The 23,105-nt window shown below is 50.9% G+C and overlaps 2 protein-coding genes across 3 annotated transcripts in view; one reads left to right on the top strand and one right to left on the bottom strand.

Annotated features, from left to right (window-relative positions):
- Positions 1-19,587, bottom strand: part of MYO15A (myosin XVA) — an 81,216-nt gene extending 61,629 nt beyond the window's left edge. The window contains 19 exon segments of the mRNA XM_050967845.1: positions 696-741; positions 1,165-1,319; positions 2,770-2,847; positions 3,082-3,207; positions 4,758-4,889; positions 5,649-5,744; positions 7,303-7,426; positions 8,979-9,037; positions 9,620-9,733; positions 10,505-10,666; positions 11,010-11,123; positions 11,209-11,272; positions 13,136-13,239; positions 16,310-16,315; positions 17,124-17,214; positions 17,686-17,760; positions 18,359-18,468; positions 18,868-18,931; positions 19,505-19,587. Coding sequence (XP_050823802.1) covers positions 696-741; positions 1,165-1,319; positions 2,770-2,847; positions 3,082-3,207; positions 4,758-4,889; positions 5,649-5,744; positions 7,303-7,426; positions 8,979-9,037; positions 9,620-9,733; positions 10,505-10,666; positions 11,010-11,123; positions 11,209-11,272; positions 13,136-13,239; positions 16,310-16,315; positions 17,124-17,214; positions 17,686-17,760; positions 18,359-18,468; positions 18,868-18,931; positions 19,505-19,587 — 1,803 coding nt within the window.
- FLII (FLII actin remodeling protein) overlaps positions 1-23,105 on the top strand; it is a 255,848-nt gene that overhangs the window by 217,641 nt on the left and 15,102 nt on the right. The window lies entirely within an intron of this gene.

Consider the following 23,105-nt stretch of genomic DNA (forward strand, 5'->3'; position numbering starts at 1 on the left):
GGTGCATTGTCTCCCTTCGTTCAATGAGACAGCTGCAGGCCAGACATCTCACCAGCAGCCTTTAGAGCGATAGGATCCAGGCTGGGGAACAGTGTCACTGGAGATGCCTGGTGCACTGCAGGCCGCGTGGCACAGAACTGAAAGGCACTGAGCTACCAGCTGCCCCCTCCCTTTACAGCACCCGCTGTGACCCCAGCCAGGGCTGGGCGCACTTATCACAATGCCCATACGGGACACCCAGGCCTTACTTCCTGTGCTAAGAAGAAGCAGGATCTAGTGGGTAAAGCCCAGGGCTGAGAGTCAGGAACTGCAGCTTCCATTCCCGGCCCCGCCACAGGCTCACAGGGTGCCTTGGGCATGTCACTTTGGCCCCCCGTTTTTAAAAGCGGGATCCCTTTGTGGGTGCCTTGCTAGGATGTGATGTTCAGAGGTGCCGCTGAGCACCCACAGCTCCAGCTGATGTCAGTGGGCACTGCATTGCTCAGCACAGGAACAAGACCTCTCGGGACACCGACCCCCTCTCCATACAGCCCGTTCCCCAGCCCACCATTTGTATCACACCCAGGACTAATAGAAACAGGGAGGGAAGGGGGAACTCCCTCTCCAGGGTTATGTCAATGAGACGTGCCTTTGGCACTGCTAACCCAGCATCTGGCCCCCACCACCACCACCTCAGCTGCATGGCGCGTTCTTACCTTCTTGTTGTTGGGTTTGAGGCAGCGGACGAAGAACGGGTTGCACCTGAATCGAAGAGAGAGAGACACGTTTATCCACTGGGGGAGCTGAGACAAAGAAACCCACGAGCTTGGAGGCCACGGGGCTTCCTGGGAAGTGCTGGGAGGTCTTCAGCACAGATCATTCTGGGCACGTCAGCCACGCTGGCAGGGACTTCCCAAGGCACCTAACTCCCCTAGGCCCACTGAGAGTCTTAGCTTCTGGTTCTGGAGACCAATGTATTGCAACTATGTGGTTACAATGTCCTGGAAAGATCCCTTCCCTCTGTGTTCCAGACCAGGACTCTGTGGAACAACTCTCTGAGCAGGTCCATACCCCACTCTGGAATGTGGAACGACGAGGAGCTGCCGGATTTTCCCACCAGCCCATTTCCCCCCCTCTGAATAGTCAATTTCTGAATCCGTTTCTTTAAGCTCCCTGCTCACTCACCTCTCCATCTTCTCCACCAAGTCCAGGAGTGACTGCTGGAACTTAGCTGCCACCGTCGGTGCTTTATACCGCCGGGTGACTGTGCTATTCTTCCCCATCATGGTCCTCTGCTGGGCCACCAGCTGGGCATGGCCGAAGAAGAGGTTGGCCACCACCTTGGAAGGGAGGGGCATGGTTAAAAAGCAGGATGGAATAGGGCTTTGTTGAGATGTTTTCTGTGGTGTTGCCTAGTGGATAGAGCACTGGACTGGGACTCAGGAGGCCTGGATTGATTCCCAGCTCTGCCAATGTCCTGCTGGGTGATCCTTGGCAAGTCACTGCCCCACTCTGTGCCTCAGTTTCCCCATCTGTACAATGGGCATAATGGTACTGACCTCCTCTGTGAAGCTCTTTGAGATCTACTGATGATAAGAGCTAGGGATTATTATTGTTTTTATGTCCACAGTGTATCCTCACAGACTTCAACTCTTAAAGCACAGGAATGGGAGTCAGGACTCTTGGGTTCTTTTCCCAGCTCTGTCACTGACTTACTGTGTGATCCTGGACAAGTCACCTCCCTGCTCTGTGCCTTGGTTTCCCCACCTACAAAATGGGATCACCTATACTGTGTCCTCATGGGATGCTGGGAAGCTTGTTTGGTTTTTGCCACGTGATCTGTCTGAGATACTCAGACCAAAGGCGCTATGGGAGAGCAAAGTGCTATCAGCCAAGTTAGCTGGAGTGAGATAGGGCTAGTATGTCAGGAATGAGTGGAGTTCAGTGGCTGTTAAAGTACTTGTCTCTAGCATCTGCATATGAGTATTCTTCAAAATCCTAGAGCGGCCTCGTCTGTTACATTTTATCCGCTCTGCCCAGGAGCATTGTCTTGGGGGAAGGTGGTACCTTTACAAACCACGTTGGCCAACTTGCCAGGTGGATTAACAAGTGCCCGTAGGTTGGCGGGTGTATCCGTGTTCTGGGTTACTCACAGATCTCTCTAGTTCCAGCTCCACTCACATCCACACAAGCTTCTTGAATGGACTTCAGCAGCTGGACAAATCCCTGGGAAACCTATTATAGAGACCGATCCTGCCCCAAGCTCCTGGGAAGAAGGAGGTGACATCACAGGCCTTCTCCAGCTCCATGATTCAGCCTGGGCAGCCAGGACTTGCATTGTTTGGCAGAGAGCAAGCTGAACAAATACCGCCCAGAGGCATGACAGAGTTCCCAGGAGGGAAATCACATGGCAGCCCCGTTACGTTCACTGCAGCCACTGCTCTGCGTGGGAAAGGGAGTCCCACCAGTGGCAGTACATGTAACAATAACACCCAGCTCTTCTCATCCGTAGACTTCGACACACTTTACAGAGGAGGTCAGTATTATCTGCGGACACTGAGGTCCAGAGGGAGGTCTATTCCTGGTAGGCCAGAGACAGAGCTGGGACTAGAATCCTGATTTCCTGACTCCAGTCCACTGCTCTGTCTAATAGGTCACACTGCCTCTTAGAGAAAATGCAATCCTGCTGTACTATACCATCAGGCAACCCCCAGATCCATCACCAGTGCCCCCCCGCCACTCTCCCAGCCAGCACCGCCAGCAACGGCAGAGGCCAGCGTGAGCTCTTACTTTGGTTTTGCTGTTGACAAAAAGGTCCAGAACGTCCTGGCGAACTTGATCATAGTTTTTATCCAGGAACTTGTGCACCTGGGAAAATAAACAGATCCCTCTCCAATTACTCAAACCCATCGGGTATGACATGGAAGATCTAGAAATGAAGGGCCAGATTCTCTGCTGGGAAATGCCAGCAGAGCACCACTGGAGTTGTGATTTACACCAGCTGAGGATCTAGCGCTCGCTGGACATCTGTGGGAAAGAGAGCCAGACTGGCAGTTAAAGAGCACTGGTCCTACTCCGAATCCCAGTTCTCCAGCTACTCACCTGGTAGGTTACTTTGCCAGCATAGTGTTTGATGGTGAACTCTGGGAGAGGCATCTTTGGTTTGGTGTATAATGCATTGGAGCCATGGTGGTAATGACACTTCTGGAGGAAGGTATGGTCTGTGGCCTGGAAGTAGGAAGTAGGGGTGCACAGGGTTAATTAGGCAACCTGACTGCCTGCAGGCTACAGCCACAAGCATGCACCCTCACTGTTTCTAGCCAGCCTTTATCACTGTTTAATCAGCCCCTATGGACTGCTCTGCATCAGCAGGCAGCCAGATCGAGGGCTGGATGATGATATGAGCATTGGAAACACTTGTAGCCATTCATATTAACTTTGGGGTGGGAAAAAAAATTCATGCTTCAGGGCATGTAAACTGATAGCCTGAAGGGTTAGGAAGGAACTGCTGATACCTGCACTCATCATCACCATGTTCAGCATTGGCTTATAGGTGAGGGGTATTACATCACAAGGAGCACTTGGCAGAGCTGGCAAAACATTTGGAATGAAACCTATAACCAGATGAAACTCACCTGGATTTGGGGCAACAAGCTGGAAGGAGCACTGCCTAATGGCTAGAGCACAGAACTCAGAGTCAGACAGGCGGGTTTTGGGGATCTGTTCCTAGCTCTGCCACTGACTCACTAGGTGACCCCAACCAAGTCACCTCACTGCTACATGTCTCAGTGCCCCCTCCTTCCTAGGGGGCTTGGAAGGCGTCATTTATTAACATCTGCAAAAGTTCTTTGAGATTCCTGGCTAGAAGCCACTCTAACTTCCTGAACCTCTCCATGCTGCACAGGGATCCCATGACCACTCACAACTCCATAGCAACACAGCAGCTGAACTGCAGACCCTCCTGCTCAAAGGGTATGTCTGCACTGGAGCTAGAGTGTAATTTCTTGGGTAGACATGCCCTTAACAGCGTAGCCACAGCAGAATGGGCGATGGGAGAGACTAGCTGCTCCGAGTACATTCCAAGGGTTTCAGACAGGATTGTACTCAGGAAAGTTAACTTGTCCCACCCCTCATGTGGCCACAGCTACACTGCTATTTTTAGCATGCCAGCTCTGTCAGGTATGGCTGCCTGAGCTGGAGATTACATCTCCAGCTTCAGTGTGGACATAGCTTGAAAGCCAAGCCCTCCTACCACACGAGCTAAGGGAGAATCTCATGCAGCAGCACAGGATCTGTGACACACAGTTGTGCAACTCTGATTCCATCCAGTAGGGGGCCCTGGTGTGTGCACATGCACCCACAGAGAGGAAATACTTCCTGTTTCAAGGCAGTTTTGCTCCAATCTTGCCCTTGCTCCAGTTCATTTGCCCTGCTTGGCCACCTTCATCCCTGGTGGGGAGACAGTGGAATTGCACCTGCTCACGCAGCAGCTCTGAATTTGAACCAATGCCTTCCATGTGACCATAGGATGCGTCCAGGATCCCTCTCTAAAGCTACGGTACACATGGATCAGAGTATATAAATAAGGCTATCTGCCTTTATAGAGATCAAGGCATCAGAATGAACCGAGGGACTGGCGGATCAACCCCATCATCACTGAATCTGCAGGAGCTAATGGCACTCGCCTCTCTGGTTAGCTTGCCATGATCACTTTTAAAAATGAATAGCACTTTGCCAATAAGCAGCTGGCAATGCTGAGCCCTCTGCAGCGCCACTACCTGAGGGAAGGAGCTCTGATCATCCAGGATCCTCAGAATCCCGTGTGGCTTTTGAGCAATGAGATCGATGCAGGGCTGGTTGTCGCTGAAGGTGATTTCTTTCCACTCTATCTGTTCCCGGACATACTCCTCCTGCAGGAAGCATATGCAAAGTCATGGGGAAGCAAAAGGCCTCAGTGATTTGGGCTTAATCTGCCAGCTCAATAGGCAGCAGGTTTAAAAATACAAGGAAGTTCTTCACGCAGCACACAGTCAACCTGTGGAACTCCTTGCCAGAGGAGGTTGTGAAGGCTGGGACTATAACAGCGTTTGAAAGAGAACTGGATAAATTCATGGTGGTTAAGTCTATAAATGGCTATTAGCCAGGATGGGTAAGGAATGGTGTCTCTAGCCTCTGTTTGTCAGAAGGCGGAGATGGATGGCAGGAGAGAGATCACTTTGATCATTGCCTGTTAGGTTCACTCCCTCTGGGGCACCTGGCATTGGCCACTGTCGGTAGACAGGATACTGGGATAGATGGACCTTTGGTCTGACCCGGTATGGCCGTTCTTATGTTTTTATGTTCTCTAGGTCTTTATTATGATTAATTGGCCTTGACATAGTTCTTACTAGGCCAACCTTTTCCAGAAGAACTCCCATTATCCAGAGGGCACAGGGATCAACCAAAGGCCTTCAAAGAATGAGGGTGTCAAATAATTCTGGAGCCTGCCCTGCTGGCTTTGAAGTAAGCTCTGGGGACTGGGAATGGTTGCACCCTGTGTAGCTTTCCCTGAGGGGCTGGTGTTATGCAGGGGCACCGGACTGTTCTCTCACTTGCAGGTTTGGCAGGTAGCGTGCACTGAAGCAAGAGGCCAGGCACTACCCCAATTCCAACCAGCTTCCCCAGCTCACCTGCTCCTCCTTAAAGATGATCTTGTTGAAGAAGAATTGCAGATATTCATTTGCATAATTGATACATAGCTGCTCGAAGCTGTTAAAGCTGAGGTCCTGTGGAAAATACACGCCCATGTAAAGCATGCCTGGAAGCAGGAACAGCAGGGCTAAGGGATAGTGAGTGAGCACAGCAGACTTTCACCCCTGGACCTAGAAGTTTAATCCCAGCGTTGCTCTGAACTGCAAATGCATTTGCTGGGCCGCAGCCTCGTTCCCATTGGTGTTCACCAGAGAAGGACCATGTAAAATGGCACCATTGGACACATCCAGCTGCATCTCTCGAGGAGAGGCCCAGGACTGGAATAGCAAGGGGTGCTGCAGGTCAGGGTTTGAGGGGCGAGCAGCAGAGGAGGCCCCATGAAGGGGAGAGAGGGGGATCAGGACTGAGATGCACTGGTGCAGCTGGACTGGAACGGCAGGTAATGATATACAGTGAGACAGCCCAGGGCTGGCATAGGAAAGAACTGGATTGCGTAGGTAGAGGTTACTGACCTAGATGGTCTGATCCCTCCTGGCACCTCCTGTGTTCTTATGCATAGGAAGTTCGCAGGGGGCGCGTGGGGAGTTGTTGGAGGGGAAGGCGGGGAACAGGAGCTCAGGAGCATGACAGCAGAGAGCTAGAGATCAGGGCGGGCTGGGGTGGTGGGTGAGGATCAGCGGAGCTGGGGTGGCGAGGCCAAGACTGGAACACACACAAACACCCCCGATTCTGAAGATATCAGTGCCTGGGGCCTGACAAACCGTTCAGGGGGATTTGCTCTGCTGAGGATGGGAAGAAACTGGGCCTGGACTTTACTGAGCCTCCTGCCCCAGGCAGCAAAACTATCCGAGTCTCCAGACCATTCCCGGATTCTCTGCCACTGGCATGTTTACAGGACATCGAGAGATGTGTCACCCAGGCCTGTACTGGATTAAAACCCACAAGGCTGGAACCAGACGCATGTTAAACAGATCTACTGTTTTACAGTAAGACACCTCGGCTGAGGACCCAACAGAGCAGCAATGATTTACACCAGCTGCGGATCTGGCCCTGAGTTGGGACTATTTTGAGTGCACAGCTGCAAAACGCAAAGCATGCAGGGAAATGCTGGCCAGGCTCCGTGGAGGGGGAAGGGGGAGCCCTGGCCATTGATAACTCTCTCCACAGGTGTCATTAAAAAATTGGGGAGTGAAACGGCCTGGGGCTGCTAGCTCATGGGAGCTGGGGGTGTTGTGGCAGCATCAGAAAGCAGGAGGGCACATCTCAGGTCATGGATGGGATTCCTGTGAATCCTAGCGGGGAGTTGGGGGCAGGAGAGTTTAATTTATGGTTTGATCATTTCCATTCACAATGTCTTTTGTTTCTGACCCAGGTCCCAGTCAGTCACGCTGTGGCTCCCAGTAGGTCACACTGGTGCCAGTATGAGTTGGTAACACACATTTGTACCACCAGGGCCTTCGGTGTTATCTGCTGAGCTCATGAGGAGCCGGATTCAGGTCTGGCCTGAGACCCGCGTAGGCTTCAGTGGGAGATGCCCATACGCACACCCAGGCTACACTTAATCCCACGTTCTGATTCTCCTGACCTGCCACAGGAACATGAGGGATGGGTGCAGCCCTCTGCCTTGCTCACCTCGAACCCATAGATATCCAGAATGGCTATGGAAAGAGCCTCCTTTTTAGGGTAGACCAGTTTGTTGATCCTGTCTGTGAGCCAGCTGAAGAGCAGGGAGTACAGGATCTTGGCAATGGCATCTCTGGGAAAAGGAGGAGACAAGCACAGCTGTTGGGACACAGCGGAACATGTGGAAGGGTCTGCCAGACTGAGACCCAGTTGCTTTGGGAGATTGGTAGCGCTCCCTCCCACCCCACCCCCCGCCCCCAATCCCTCTGTCCCAGTCTGCCCTGGGCATGACCCGGCTGAAATCTGCCAGCCCTTCAGTAGCATTTTGAGCTACATGCATCAATAAAATGATCTTGAATAGGCTTGAATAGAGACTGGGAATGGCTGAGCCATTATACACATTGAATCTATTTCCTCATGTTAAGTATCCTCACATCTTCTTGTCATTATCACTGGAAAAGTTTTTTTATTCCTGCTGATAATTGCTCATCTTTATTAATTAGCCTCTTAGAGTTGGTAGGGCAACTCCCACCTTTTCATGTTCTCTGTATGTGTATATATATCTCCTTACTATATGTTCCATTCTATGCATCCGATGAAGTGGGCGGTAGCCCACGAAAGCTTTGCTCAAACAAACATGTTCATCTCTAAGGTGCCACAAGTACGCCTGTTCTTTTTTTTAATAAAATGATTGAAATAGTTGGTGCATAGTGGAAAGTAACCAGATGGCCAGACTCAAAACCGTAGGATGTCTGTTTCCACCTGGCAGCACTGTAAAATTCTTCCAGCCAGCTCATCCATGGGTGTGAATGGCCACAGCTTCACTGAAGCCAAGAGAGTGACACTGATTTACACCAGCTGAGGATCTGGCCCAGCCTGATGGGTGGGTGACATATGATTCATTTTTTCCATCGTTCTAGAAAAAAGAGGGCACATCAATTGTGTGCCTGGGCTGGTAACTCTCCAGGGCAATTTTGCAAGGCTGAAATAATACAGCACAGGTAAAACCAGGTTGTGCTCTGGGGCATTTCTCACTCAAGTGTGGGTCCCAGGCAGAACAAACAGCCTCAAAATGCCCTCAGATTTGAGACACACATTGGAAAAAAGGCTCTCAGCATTCTCTGGGTTTGTGTCAGTCACAAGGGGGAAGGTTTCCTGCCTTTGCACTGGTTAGCCACAGGGTGGGATACCATGGGAAGAAGCAGGACAGTCTTACAACAGGGAAAGGAAAGGAAGGGTAACACAACGGATAGAGAGAAGGAAAACCTAGTGGTAAGGGCGCTAGCCTGGACTTGGGACACCTGGATTCAATTCCCTGCTCTGCCACAGGTGCCCTGTACAACCTCGAGCAAGTCACTTAGTCTCTCTGTGGCTCCATGCCCCATCTATTAAATGGGAGTAGCCATGCCCTACCTGACAGGTAAAGACTGCGAGGTGCGCAGACACTGTGGGAAGGGGGGCGTATAAGTAGAGAGGGCAGGTACAAAGTAGATTGGTCTGCTGAATCCCGCCTAAAGCAGGACAGCGGGGCTTGCCTGCCACCCTGTCCCTAGCGTCTGGCTGTGTTTATTACATGTTTTGATAAGCTGCCACTGCCTGCCAGCCTTTCCTCATTCTGAATCCCTCAGTCTCCATGTGCAGCGTGCTGATGAGCCAGAGTTAGATCCCAGCATCTCCTCCTTTACCTGGCATCAACGGCACTTTCCACAGTGAGGGGGGTGAAAATCTTCTCCCTCAGCGTTTCCTGTTGAGAAGGGCAAAATCGAACAAATAGGTGAAATCCTCCCTAAAGCCAGTGTGGGGATGCCATCACCTCTTAATGCAGACATGCGGCCCACGGGAGACTACAAGCCCCAGCATGCATTGCTCCATTCTGAACCAGGCAGATCGAGAGCGGGAGAAGAGGGAAGAGATGAAACCGGGTGAAGGAAAATTCAGAAAAAGCGTCACTGTCAGTGAGGCCTATTAGAGGGTGGGACAGTCGTCCACAGGGAGCATCTCTTGAGTCCTTCAGAAATGGATGGAACAAAGGGCTGGTGACTGTCCATGTCAGGAGATGCCAAGACACACTTAGATGTTGTATAAATGGAGAGAGAGATGAGGGGCGCAGAGGACTCCACAGGGATGTTCCACAAACATGAAAAACAAAGCAGCAGTGTCCTGCTGGCAGCTCAGATACCGAAAATACACCAGTCCCCTGTGGGGCAATGAAGTGAGCAGAGTCTCAGAGCAGAGACTCTCTTCACTGCTGTCTACCTCCCCAAGATGTCCCTCTAGCCACAGCACCCATCTGTCCAACCAGCCATCTCGAATCCGTGGGCCTTACTGTCACTTTGAACGTGATGGCCTTCTGCAGCCCCTCTGGGGAGATCTGGAGCAGGTCGGCTACCACACGGATCTCTCTCGCACTCACCACCGACGCAACCTCCTGGCAGTCTGTCTGTGAAGCACAAAGACAGTCCGTTGGCAGGCAACTTCCCAGGGGCCAGCGCAGTTGGTACCCAGGGACAACCTAGGGGACCTCATACTGAAGGCTTTGTCCATCTCTCTTTATGAATATAGGCCCTGATCCTGAGCTGGAGTACATCAGTGTAGCCCCATTGATCTGGTGTTCATAGAAGCACTGACTTCACTTGGGCTACACTGATTTACACTAGCAGAGGATCTGGCCCATTGTCAACATTATTGTTTAGCGCTAGCGGAAGAATCAGAACGTCCCTGCCGTGGGAAAGGCTGATATTCTGATGTTGGTTTTTGACCCAGATGGACCCTAAAATGTCCAAATCTCAATTTGTTTTGCAGAACGGCAAGTTCAGAAAAGTGCTGATTTGGAAACATCAAAACATTTTGTGTCTGCCGGTTCGATGTGGAACTGCGTCTGCCAAAGCTGTTGTGGGGCTTCCTGGGTGTTGTAGTTCAGGTGTCCCATGGTGCCAGGATCCTCTGTGGGCCAGGGATTTTTTTTGGATGCAGATTCCACAAAATGGAGAGAAGCTAAAATCTTGAGTTCAATTTTCTTTTGAGAGCTTCCTCCCTGCACAGGGGCTTAGGGTCTGATCCAGATTCCATGGAAACTAAACTGGAATCTTTGCATTGGCTCCAACAGACATTGGATCAAAGCCCTAGTTGGCAGCATGCATCTCAAGTCCCTGCTATCAGTATCTCTTTGCGCCCTGGGTCCCCTTCCCGTCTTCCCCCAGGAGATGATTACCTCATATTTTTCAAAGTAGACGTTCCCCAGGTGGAGGATGGAAGACAGAATTCGGAAGATGCTGTTTTGGTCTTCGGTGCTGAAGTTCAGGATCTCCATGGCGCTGAGCAACCTCCAGAAATCCTCAGCATCACTCTTGCCAGGAATCTCGCAGTTACCCCCCTGCAAAAGTCCCAATCAAAGCATATCTGTGGAACATGCAACCCGAGGCCCAGGAATTAGACACAACAGGGGACGCAAATTTACTGGAACTGGGGATTTACCGATCTGGGGAGCGAAGCAACCTGAATGTCACAAGGACATGGCTGCTATCACAGCTCCAGAAAGAAATGGAATTGCAGGTTGTCAGCTGTTTGAGGCGGGGCTGCATCTGCCTGTGTGTTTGTACAAGGCCTTGGACAATGGGTCCCAGGTCCTGATTGGGGTTTTCGGGTGCTGCACCAGTAGACACAATAAATCAAGTGAGCCTGATTGCTGAGCTCACGTGCGGACGTGGGCTCCATACCTGGTTCAGGTAATAGTAAGTTTCTGCATCTTGAAGGCAGAATTGCTGCTTCTGCTGAGCAGGAAGGCCAGCCAGCATCTCATAGAATATGTGATAGTTCCTTTCATTTTTGGCCTATGAAACAAGAGGTACAACACTAAGGAAGCATCATGACATGGTGATGGCAGCGGGGGGTGGCACAATAAATGCTGGGACTCACCTGAAACACGATCCTTGATTTCTCAAGAAGGTACTGTGAGGTTATGGCACCACAGATCAAGCCTCTGGGAGAGACAAAGGTTAGCGCCTGGGGGCTGGGAATCTTAGCAAGGCATCTCGTCAGACACAAGAGAGTGAAGGAACTTGGAAGGATTGAGGATCTATCCACACCCAGCCCTCTGCACCTGCAGGACAGTGGCTGTGTGGGAGGTGCCCAACCGATGCCAACCAATGGCTCCTGCTCATCACTCCAGAGGGACATGAATGTTCCCCAAGGTCCCAGGCTGTCTGCTCAGTGGGAAACATCCTACTCCAGTACTGTTCAGCTCCATAGCTGGCACTGCCGGCCCAGCGTCTCATCTAATCTCTCCCCTGAAGTACCTCTGGGTCCAAGGACTAGTCATTGCCCATTGTTTTCCCTTGAATCCGAGCTGAATCTGCCTCAGAGCTCAGCACTGTGGGTATCCTGCTACCCAGGTGCCCATGCTGCAACTCCCAGCACAGCTGAGTGAGGGGAGAGCCACCAGTATGGCATCTGCCTGCTGCTGCCTCTGGTAAACAAAGAACCAACCATGTGCAGCCATCAAAGACAATGGATTGGCTGTTACAGCCTGGCAGACTATGTCAGATAGGCAGCAATTAAACCTCCTGCACTAAAAGCCAATGCAGAAGAGAACCACCTCCTTGTTCTCAGTGGGGAGAGATGGATTCTAGCCTATTCTGCAAAGGTTCTTATGCTGCCCTCATCACCACAGTATCTGAGTGCCTTCCAGCTGTGCATTAAGCAACGTTTGGATGGATGGGCAGACAGAAAACCACAATAGCTGCCCAAGTCCCAGGCTAAGCGAGAGGACCAAGGAGAAGGGTGGAGGATTTGAGTTGCTGAGTGTGGTGTATTGAGGACTGTGTTGGAATTGCAAGCCATCACTTTAAGAGTGGGAGGGGGGTAAAAGGGGGAAAGCAGTTCCTGGTCCTGCTTGCATGCTGGAGGGCTCTGTTGTGAAGTGGCTGGGAGCAGCAGGCAATCTGCAGGCAGCCAGCCTAAGAGCAAGGTGGGGTGACTTATGCTTCTTTGTTTTAGGGAACAGCCTGCTCTGTCACTCTCTGGTTTTGGTTACTGTGTGTTATCATTCTGAATTCTAAGAAATAAAGTCATATTGCATTGCAACCTTCCAGCAAGAGCAGTTACATTTTTGTCTAGCTTCTCAGTGTGTGCCATTAACTGAGGAAGTCACTGCCTTCTGCTGGGGAGCTGGTGCTCCCATGTCCTATATCCCAGCCCCAATGGAAGCCCTCCCCTGCCCCATTCATGTATCTAAATGAGGGACTGAGATGTATCCAGAGACTGGAGGAATGGCAGCCCCGCTACAAGGCCATGTCAGTTGGGACTTGGGGAGCTCAAAAGGAGGAATATTTTTAGGGCCTTATATTTGAAGCAAAGGACTGAGTTGTGCACGTGGTTACCGCGACTGCGTATGCAGCTCTAGCAGTTGGGTGTGCATGCAGCCAGTTATGCATCTATTAGGCAGTGCTCACAGTCACACAACTGGCAGTGCAAATTAGGTGTGCAATGGCACACACATGGTTTTTTTAAAAGCAGGCCCTTAAAATCAAACAACCCCTCCCCATATGCAAGAGGGACAAGGATACAATCTGTCTGGGGAGACACCTTTCCACAAAGTGTTGCCTATGGCTGGGTTGGCTGACTGCCCAGCCCGAGGAGCTGAATGGTTCCTGTGCTTTGAATGGAACCATTAAATCACAGCCACGGAGCACAAGGATCTAACATCTCCCAGGGGTTCTGGTGGTCCCTCCACTCAGCAGCCCAGAGGCAGGATCGTGGGGCAGAATTCCCTCGGGCTGGGGGTCAGTTTCAGACACACAGAGTAGGTTGTTAGAGGGACACTCATAGGCTCATCATTACTTACTCCTCCAGAAAGATTTCCACAAATTTCCCAAACCTGCTGGAGTTGTCGTTCCTCACTGTTTTGGCATTTCCGAAGGATTCCAGCAGGGGGGTCGCTTCGAGGATCTGCCCCAGCCAGACAAAAAAAACCCACCAAGCACTGGTCAGAGTGAGACAGTGCAACCAGGGATGCCAAGACGCTGCAGTGATGGGCACAGTGCAGAAACAAAAGACGGCTAGACACATCAGATTAACCCTCATGGCTGCCCTGGGTCAGGGATAAACATGGTGCCTCCACCTCCAGCCTGCTCCTCTTGGGGACAGGAAGTAAAAGCCTTCCCCATCCTTTGCATAAGAAAATAAGAAGGGCCACAATGCTCCAGCTAGCCCAGTATCCTGTCTTCCAACAGTGGCCAGTGCCGGGTGCTTCAGAGGGAATGAACAGAACTGGGCAATTGTTGAGTGATCCATTCCCTGTCGCCCAGTCCCAGCTTCTGGCAATCAGAAGGTTAGGGACATCCAAAGCATGGGGTTGTGTCTATGACCATCTTGGCTAATAGCCATTGATGGAACCATCCTCCATGAGTTTATCTAATTCTTTTTTGAACCCATTTATACTTTTGGCCTTCTCAGCATCCCCCGGCAACGAGTACCACAGTTGACAAATGTGCATCGTGTGAAGTACTTCCTTTGTTTTTTTAAACCAGATGCCTATTCATTTTATTGTGTGATCATCCGGTTCCTGTGTTATGTGAAGCGGTTAATAACACTTCCTTTTTCCCTTTCTCCACACCAGTCATGATTTTATAGACCTCTATCATATCCTTACTTAATCGTCTCTTTTCCAAGCTGAAAAGTCCCAGCCTTACTAATCTCTCCTCATATGGAAGCCATGCCATACCCCTAATAATTTTTGTTGCCCTTCCCTGAACCTTTTCCAAGTCTAATATATCTTTTTTGAGATGGGGCAACCACATCGGCACGCAGTATTCAAGATGTGGGCGCACCATGGATTTATATAGCGGCAATATGATATTTTCTGTTTTACTATCTATCCCTTTCTTAATGATTCCTAACATTCTGTTCACTTTTCTGACTGCCGCTGCACATTGAGTGGATGTTTTTAGAGAACTATGCACAATCACTCCAAGATCTCTTTCTTGAGTAGTAACAGCTAATTTAGACCCCATCATATTATATGTATAGTTGGGATTATGTTTTCCAATGTGCATTACTTTGCATTTATCAACATTGAATTCATCTGCCATTTTGTTGCCCAGTCACCAGTTTTGTGAGATCCTTTTGTAACTCTTTGCAGTCTGCTTGGGACTTAACTATCTTGAGTAGTTTTGTATCTGCAAATTTTGCCACCTCACTGTTTACTCCTTTTTCCAGATCATTTATGAATATGTTAAATAGGACTGGTCCCAGTGCAGACCCCTGGGGGACACTATTATTTACCCCTCTCCACTCTGAAAACTGACCATTTATTCCTACCCTTTGTTTCCTATCTTTTAACCAGTTACCAATCTATGAGAGGACCTTCCCTCTCATCCCATGACAGCTTACTTTGCTTAAGAGCCTTTGGTGAGGGACCTTGTCAAAGAACATAAGAACAGCCATACTGAGTCAGACCAAAGGTCCATCCAGCCCAGTATCCTGTCTACTGACAGTGGCCAATGCCAGGTGCCCCAGAGGGAGTGAACCTAACAGGCAATGATCAACTGATCTCTCTCCTACCATCCATCTCCACCCTCTGATAAACAGAGGCTAGGGACACCATTCCTTACCCATCCTGGCTAAAAGCCATTAATGGACTTAACCTCCATGAATTTATCTAGTTCTCTTTTAAACCCTGTTATAGTGCTAGCCTTCACAACCTCCTCAGGCAAGGAGTTCCACAGGTTGACTGTGGCTGTGTGAAGAAAAACTTCCTTTTATTGTTTTAAACCTGCTGCCTATTAATTTCATTTGGTGGCCTCTAGTTCTTATATTATGGGAACAAGTAAATAACTATACCTCTATCATATCCCCCCTTAGTCTCTTTTCCAAGCTGAAAAGTCCTAGCCTCTTTAATCTCTCCTCATATGGGACCCGTTCCAAACACCTAATCATTTTAGTTGCCTTTTTCTGAACTTTTTCTAATTCCAGTATATCTTTTTTGAAATGAGGAGACCACATCTGTACGCAGTATTCAAGATGTGGGCATACCATGGATTTCTATAAGGGCAATAAGATATTCTTAATCTTATTCTCTATCCCTTTTTTAATGATTCCTAACATCCTGTTCGCTTTTTTGACTGCTTTCTGAAAATCTAAGTACACTATATCTACTGGATCCCCTTCGTCCACAAGCTTGTTGACCCCCTCAAAGAATTCTAGTAGATTGGTGAGGCATGATTTCCCTTTACAAAAACCATGTTGACTTTTCCCCAAGAAATCTTTTTGTTGTTTGTACAGCAACAGGCACAATGGGGTCCTGGTCCTTGACTGGGGCTCTTAGATGCCATGGTAATAATTTTAAATTAATAAGTACATTTTTTTAAAAAAGATGTTGCCTTGGACATTAGGACCTCTGGCCCATTGGTGGACCCAGCACTGCTCGGAAATGTTTTTCACCATCAGTAGTTGTGACCGACACAAGCCATCCCAGGCATTCAGGACCTGAAAACTGGCGAACACAGCAAAACCTCCATTCTCCCCCAGACGCAGCCTCAGGAAAATGGTGCTTCCAAGTTAAACATTTGGCTGAGCAATGAAGAGAGACCAGGGTTTTGCTTCCTTTAGTTCCTTTTCTATTTAAGGAGTGGAATAAAGTGACCTGTCCGCAAATGCAACAGTCATTGTCTGTTCTGCAACAGCTCCCACACAAGCCTTGGAGCGAGGGTCGGTTCTAATGCGAGAAGGGTTTTCTAGCCTGTCCACTGAGTGCCTGGGGACCTGTAACTCCCCCCTTGATGATGGCTGAAGGAGGGCAGGAGGGGAGAAGGAGAGTAGGGGAGTGAAAGAAAAGATAGTCACTGCAAAGCCATGCACACACACAGGGCTCAAGGCTGCAGGCAAAAAAACTCCCAGTGACTCCTAGGGGAGTTCTGAGCTGCAGGATTTAGCCTCAGCAGAGATAACACAGCAGGCCACTTCGGCATCACTCTGTTAGGGAAGTGGAAATTTTACATCCCATGCACACACCCCGTACCTCTATCTATGGTAGTGCAGCAGGGACGCATAGGAACAACAACAGGTCAGGATCATCAACATACCGGCAGCGAGAAGAGGATAATAAGCCACATTCTATTGCAAAGAACTGTACGTTTACCCAGGAATCACCTGGGGAATGGGACCTACCTCCCTAGAATGGGACCAACATCTGCCCATCCTGCTGCTGCAGGGGGGCTTTGTGAGGCTTCCTAGAATGCAGACCCTTCTCTGGCTTTCACACGGGGTCCGTCTGATGCTCTCTTTGCCAGGCAGAACGAGGAAGGCCCCTGCTCTGGCAGGAGGGGCACAGCTTGGTGTCCCCAGAGATCCCTGAGTTTAGCCACGGAGAGCAAGGGAGAGAGGGATTTGGAGGGAGCCGAGAGACCTCAAGTGGGTCCCAAGGAAAAATGCCTGCCTGCAAATGGCTCCGGGAATAAGGTGCTGAAAGCCATCATGGGAAAAGGCTCCAAACAGCCTTCGGTTTTAACTGCCTCCTGCTGCATGTGCCAGGTACCTCTGGAAGGAATGCTTGCACCTGCTGGGTTGCAAAATGTGCTGATTTTGTCCATGAGGACACATCTGCCAAGCTGCCAGCCAGGTTGGGACATCTGAGGGGGAAGGCACCTGCCGTGCTGCGGGGCAGGCCAGTACATCCTGGTCCAATGCACCTGCCAGGCAGCTGCTCACCTCTGGTACCTCCTGCCAAGCTGCCAGCTCTCAGGGCACATTGGTGGCTTACGGCAGCACAGCAGCTGTAGCCGGCCAGGAGCCAGCGGCACCATAGCGCGTGGCGTCTGGGAAGGACACTGTACCTGCTGCATCACATTGCGTTTCTGATTAACTGCTGCGAGGTAACGCAGGACCAGCTTGGTGGCTTCCGTTTTGCCAGAACCACTTTCGCCACTAGAAAGAGAAGACGCAAACATAAGGAAGGTCGCTGAGCGTGCAGTCAAACAGCTGGAGCCAACCGAGAGGTTACCGAACCGAGCGGCAGCTACACATGCTATGGGTGCTGTGCTCGGCCCTGCTCCCATTGAAATCAATGGCCAAATTCCTACTGGCTTCAGCAGGGGCTGGAGCAGGCCTGGCGGTTTTACCATTATATTGATTTTAATACTGTCGGGCTGGTTAAAGATGCCAGCTAGAGATCGATGCGCTTAATCGACATCCCTTTGGGATTTGCCATGACGATGATGATAAAGATGCCAGCTTCGCAGCCCTGCAGAAGGACGTCTCAGATCTACCTGCAGGCCAGGTATGGCATGGGTGGTGGCTGGGCAAGCTGCCATGAGCGGGCTCAAGCCGGAGCTAGAGGGGCCACCTCTTGGAACGAAAGGGAAGCTCCCTTTCCCCAGCGAGGCCGCAGGTTCTCACCTGATGATAATACACTGGTTGTGTTTGGCATCCATCATTTTGGTATAGGCGACGTTTGCAATAGCAAAAAGGTGTCTGCAAAAGAGCCAGACACACAGAGTGTTAGGGGAAAAATGGTCCCTGCAGAGGAGGGTTCCCACCGGCTCAACACCTTGGCTGGCAGCAGGACAAGGCTTCTGATGCTCTGAGCTGAGCCAGCTCCCTCGCCTTAGGTCAGCCACTGGCACCAAGGAAGTCGGAAGACACCCAGCAGATCAAACCCCAGGCTTGCTACCCATGGGCAGGAAAGATCTGTTCTGCAATCTCCACTCAAGAGAGAGGACAGCTGCTTCATCATCAGACAGACCGTTTGGGCCTGAGTGCCCTGTGCAGCACCTCCCTTAAACTGCTCAGCACTGCCCAGAATCTTGCCAAACCCCGTGGCCTGATCCTGCAAACCCTTACTGCCCCAAGTGGTTGTGGATTGCAGTAGGCCTACTGGGGTGAGAGAGGATTACTCCCTGGAGTAAAGCTCTGCAGGCTTGGGTCCCCGGCCATGACAATCTGAGCTCAAGGAGAACGCAAGGAGCCTGAGCAGCCAGGCTGTGCAACAGGGACACCAGCCGGAAGGGGATTGTAACATGCCAGGAAAAGATAGACAGCACACTGCACTCTGGGTGGGGGATGTACTTACGGGGGATTCTCTCCCAGCGCCCTTCCTTCATACTGCAGCACCTGCTCCGTCCCGTAGATGTTGTACATTTTGTAGGGGTTCACGGACACTAAGATGCTGCCTATGTAGGTCTGCAGCAGCAAGAGACACACAGAGGAAGAGCTGCTCATGTTTTTACACTCAGCCACCGCTCGGCGGAAGATGAGCAGCAGGCATCTAAGCTGAGTGACAGTAATGTCTAATGCCATTTACCAAAGGATCTCAAAGCACTTTACAAAAGAGGGGGAAGGTCCATCTCTGGGAAACAGTGGCACACATTGGGTAAGTCACTTGCTCAAAAAATCACACAGCGAGATGTGGGTGAAGCAGACTAGAACCCAGGCATCCTGACACGCTGCACTGTGAGTGACCCACCCACCAGACACACACTCTGCACATCAGTGTCAGACAGGACCCTCCACCGGTAATGCCAAGGAGACCCTGAGGTTTGTAATAAACTCTGAGTGTGACTTCAGCTGCCAGGAACTTACATAGATTAACTCGCGGTCAAACCTCATCTTGATGTTCTGTAGCACTGCGCCCTCCTGGAGGTCCCTGGAACACACAGCACAAAAAGGGATCAAGGCCACGGCCCTAGTGCAGAGCACCTTCAGAAAGAGGATGAGGCTGATGGCCAACAAATCCGCTCCTGTCCTCTCCACCCAGCCAGCTCAGTGCCACCAATGTGCACCCCTCCCTGGCACAGGCAGTCAAAGCTCCGAAAAGTGAGGCTGGAGTCAGACTAAGGGAATCCACTGCCGAGGCTGGTGAGATCTTAAAGTGGTTCGGGGGAGGGAATCTGCAGGAGCTGTTCACAGCAGTGGGCACGGTCCATGCTAGGGCCTGGGGAGCACATTGTGCTAGTCACTCTACAGAACCAAGGAGAGACAACGGCCCCTGCCTCAAACAGCTAAGACGGAGGGTCGAAGGTGACACCGAGATGATGGGACTCACCCAAGGTCACACAGCAGGTCAGTGGCAAAGCTGGGCCTGTACCCTAGATTCCTGATTCCCAGGCCAGTGCCCTGGCCCCAAGCCCACAATGGTGCTCTGCTGAGTGACACCAGCCAGCCCATGATGATTAGCACTCCTTTTAGATCAACCAGAGCATGCTGGCCAGTCACTTACTGCAGCTGGGTCATGTCCTCCACGCCATCTTCCTTCGGCTCTTCTCGGGGGCTCCTGGATGGTAGTTTGCGGATGGAGTGCATCTACACTCAGGGAGTAAGACATGCAGATTGGGGAGTTATTGCAGGGTGCAGCTGGGTAGAGAACTTCTCTGGCCAGCTCGGGGGCCTCATGAGACAGAGAGTCGGGGTCAGACCCCAAGCCAAGCTATTGCTCCCAAACTGGTCCAACTGGCATGTCTATCTGCCGGGGCTGGGGACAAGATCCCCACTGCTCTATAGTGACTGGACTGGCTCAACCTTCTCCCATCAGCAAGAGGAAACCCTAGGGAGCAATGAGGCTTGTGCAGGTGGAGCTGGAGGTTACAGAAGGGACTTTGCAAAGGGGGAGATCTGACCCAAACCCTTTGCTGCCAAGTCCCTTCATTGCAGCAGGCCACCAGGTGGCATCACCTGGTACAGCCACCGATAAGGCCAGGGACTGTGTGGGGGTTGGGACACCAGGCCCTGGAACAGTTCCGTTCTCCTCATCCCTTTTTGGGCATGGGTGTGTGACGGCCGCCATCTTGGCCAGCATGACTGGGATTAAACTAGGGACCTGCAGAGCTAAAAGCATGAGCTGCGACATCTTGAGCTAAAGAGCCAGCCCTTGTAGCTAGGGCCTGTCACAGGGCCAGATCTCTGCAAATTGGGACATGCATAACACACTAACCAGTGGGTTGCAGTTGTAGCTATGGAGGCACAAAAATCAATTGCCTGATGGAGGTGGCTTTCCAATAAAGTAGAACAGAACTGGCCCTGTTCAGGGGTACAGCAGCTATGGAGTGACCCCTTTAGGCAGGAGCTTCAGCAGAGAGATGTCTTGAGAGCAGACCATGCCACTTCCCTCTGCATCACTCCCCAGACTCCCCCTCACCTACCATATCCAGCTCACACCTCTCAGCCTTGGTTTCCAAACCCTGCACAACTCTGCTCTGGTCTGCATCTCTAACCACATTCCCTGCCCCTCCACTTTGTTCCACTGATGATACCAGCCCTGCTGCCCTGTCTTACCCCTCTTCACCCAGGCTTTCATGCTGGGCCCTATGTGAGACCAGCCCATCAACCCCCTCCCAAAGATTCATTTCTTCTACAAGCTGCAACCCCTCGCTTGCACACACACAGAATATTAGAATGAGGACTTGTCTACATGGGGACATTCAGGAAAGTTAATCCAAATTAATTTTTAAAGCAAATTCATTAAACCATACTTAATCCCTTTGTGGACACTCTTGTGAATTAAGCTAAACCAAATTAAGGCCACTTTAATTCTGAATGAGAGTCTCCATGCATGGGTTCAATGTGGTTTGACTAATCCACTTTTAATCTGAATTAACACAAGGTGTGAATTTATTTTCCTGATTGTTCCCATGTAGACAGAGAGAGAAAATGAAAATGACCGTTAATTATTTGCATTACTGTAGCACCGAGAGCAGGGACTGAAACAGTCTCTGACATAAAAGGATCACAATCTAACCAGACAATGTGGATGGGGAATCCATGCAGTGCCCTACCCACTAAACCACACTGTCCCTCAGTGTGCTAAAGCAGCTCCCCCAGTGTATTGTCCCTCTGCATTCCACTACAGCGCATGCCTTGAACTGCTGGGTAACATACACAGGCCCCTATATTGTCACACTGACACCTATTTAGCTTTCAAGAACAATGCAAAGGGTAGCTGAGGCGCTGCTACAATCCCTGTGTGACATTCAGAGGTGGAAGATACCCATTGGGTCCCCAGGTCACCACCTGCCAGCCAGTGCAGGATTGGTCCCTATCATCTCATTCCCTGTGCTTTGTCTAACGTGATTTTAAATGCCTCGCGCAGCGTCAGCTGAATGCACAGAAGAGCCACAGAGCGTCTGTTACTTCACAGAAAGCCCAGGTAACTAAGAGTCACCAGCTTGGAAGAGCAGACAATAAACCCTGGAGCTTTTTCAATCATCACTGTAGCTCCTAACCTGGAGAGCATCCAGCCCCAGGGTAGGCAGCAAGCATGTAAGCAAATCACCATCCACAGCAAGCCAGTCACGTACTGGGCTAGGTCTCAGATGAGCTCTGTCAGCCAGTGCGTGCCAAGAGAGGCCCCTCTAATTAAAATGCTCCTTCTGTTCCAATGCAGCTACCTGCCACAGATCAAGTCTCTGCATTTACATATATCTCTTTTGTTCCATTGCTATGACAGAGGCCAAACGGCTCCAAAAGTACCAGCTGCCACTCTGGCTGCAGTGCGAGGACTTATAGTTTTACAGTGACAGAGCCCAGGGATAGCTCTGTGCCTTTATTAAACCTCAGTCTGGACTGAGCTGGTTTCCCCTTTCCAGCGTAGGTGCCAGTTGCTAGCTGTGCCAGCTTTGTGGTGCCAGCTGTGGTCTCTGGGGGGTTGGCTGTCAGTGGGTAAGTCAGCCCGAGCAGGGGATGTTTGCATGGGAGCACAGGCTGGCCACTTTAGCTTCTCTCCTGCTCAGAACTGCCAGGTGGGTAAAGCCACGCTCCCACTGGCATGGTCTGAATGTAACAGCGCGAGTCTCATCTTGCCGACACCACCAGGCATCCTTACCCCACAGCAAGCAAGAGGAGCGTCAGAGCCAGGGCCGGATGGCACAGAGGAGAAAACATTTTTTTATTTTCACTTCTGCGGCCAGCTCTTTTGCAAGAGAAGGGAGCCAGATCTAGTGGTTAGAACAGGAGGCTGGCAGTCAGGACTCCTGGGTTCCTCGGCTGGCTGGCTGCAAGCGCTTGATGCTCATTCCATGCTGTGAGGAGGGTGGGGAAGGGGCACAACCAGGGGCTGCACATTAACTCTACTAATAGACAGGGTCTGGTTTTAACCCTTCAAACCGGGGTGTTTTCCAGAGCACTCGGCCAATTTGTTTCTCTGTCCAATGTGTAACTTACACCCCACATCTCACTGCAGATTTGGCCCAGAGGATTTTAAGAGAGCTGTACCTGCTTACCCAAGGGGCCAAATGTTGCTCACTCTTCAGTGTAAGGGCCTGATCCAACGCCCCCTGACATCATTTGGATCTGGATCTTTGGATCCGGTCCTACATTCAGATTAACCCCCGTGGGTTTACTATAACGTAAACTGGCCCCAGGTCTGGATTCTGCTCCAAATGAACCAAACTGACCCATATCCCTGGAATTACCTTATCATGCCAGGGTGGTTTTTTGCCCGTGTTCCCACGCTCCCAGTGGTTCCCATCACCCTGGTTCTGCACTGAGGATCTGTGGGTCAGGTACCTAGCAGTGCTGTCTCCTCGCCGGCCCGACCACTTGTTCAGGCTCTCAGTGGGAGGGTTATGAAGCAGTTTCTCAGAAGACCACGCGTTGGGTGACGCACGGACATTCACCATCTGCTGCTTAGCCCAGTGCTGCTTGTGCATGCAGGACATATTTCTGAAGGTGCCCAACCTCTGGACCTGTGGCGTGACAACAGCGTACCTCCCCGTGCCGTCCTCCCCTGACATGTCCTCATTCTCAAATTGCTCAGCAGGGAGTTTTGCTGGTCTGCTGCATGCTTCCTGCAGGGATGGGGACCTGGCAAAGGAGGGGCCAGCTCC

This window comes from Gopherus flavomarginatus, chromosome 9, assembly GCF_025201925.1.
Source record: "Gopherus flavomarginatus isolate rGopFla2 chromosome 9, rGopFla2.mat.asm, whole genome shotgun sequence".
Taxonomy (NCBI): Eukaryota; Metazoa; Chordata; order Testudines; family Testudinidae; genus Gopherus; species Gopherus flavomarginatus.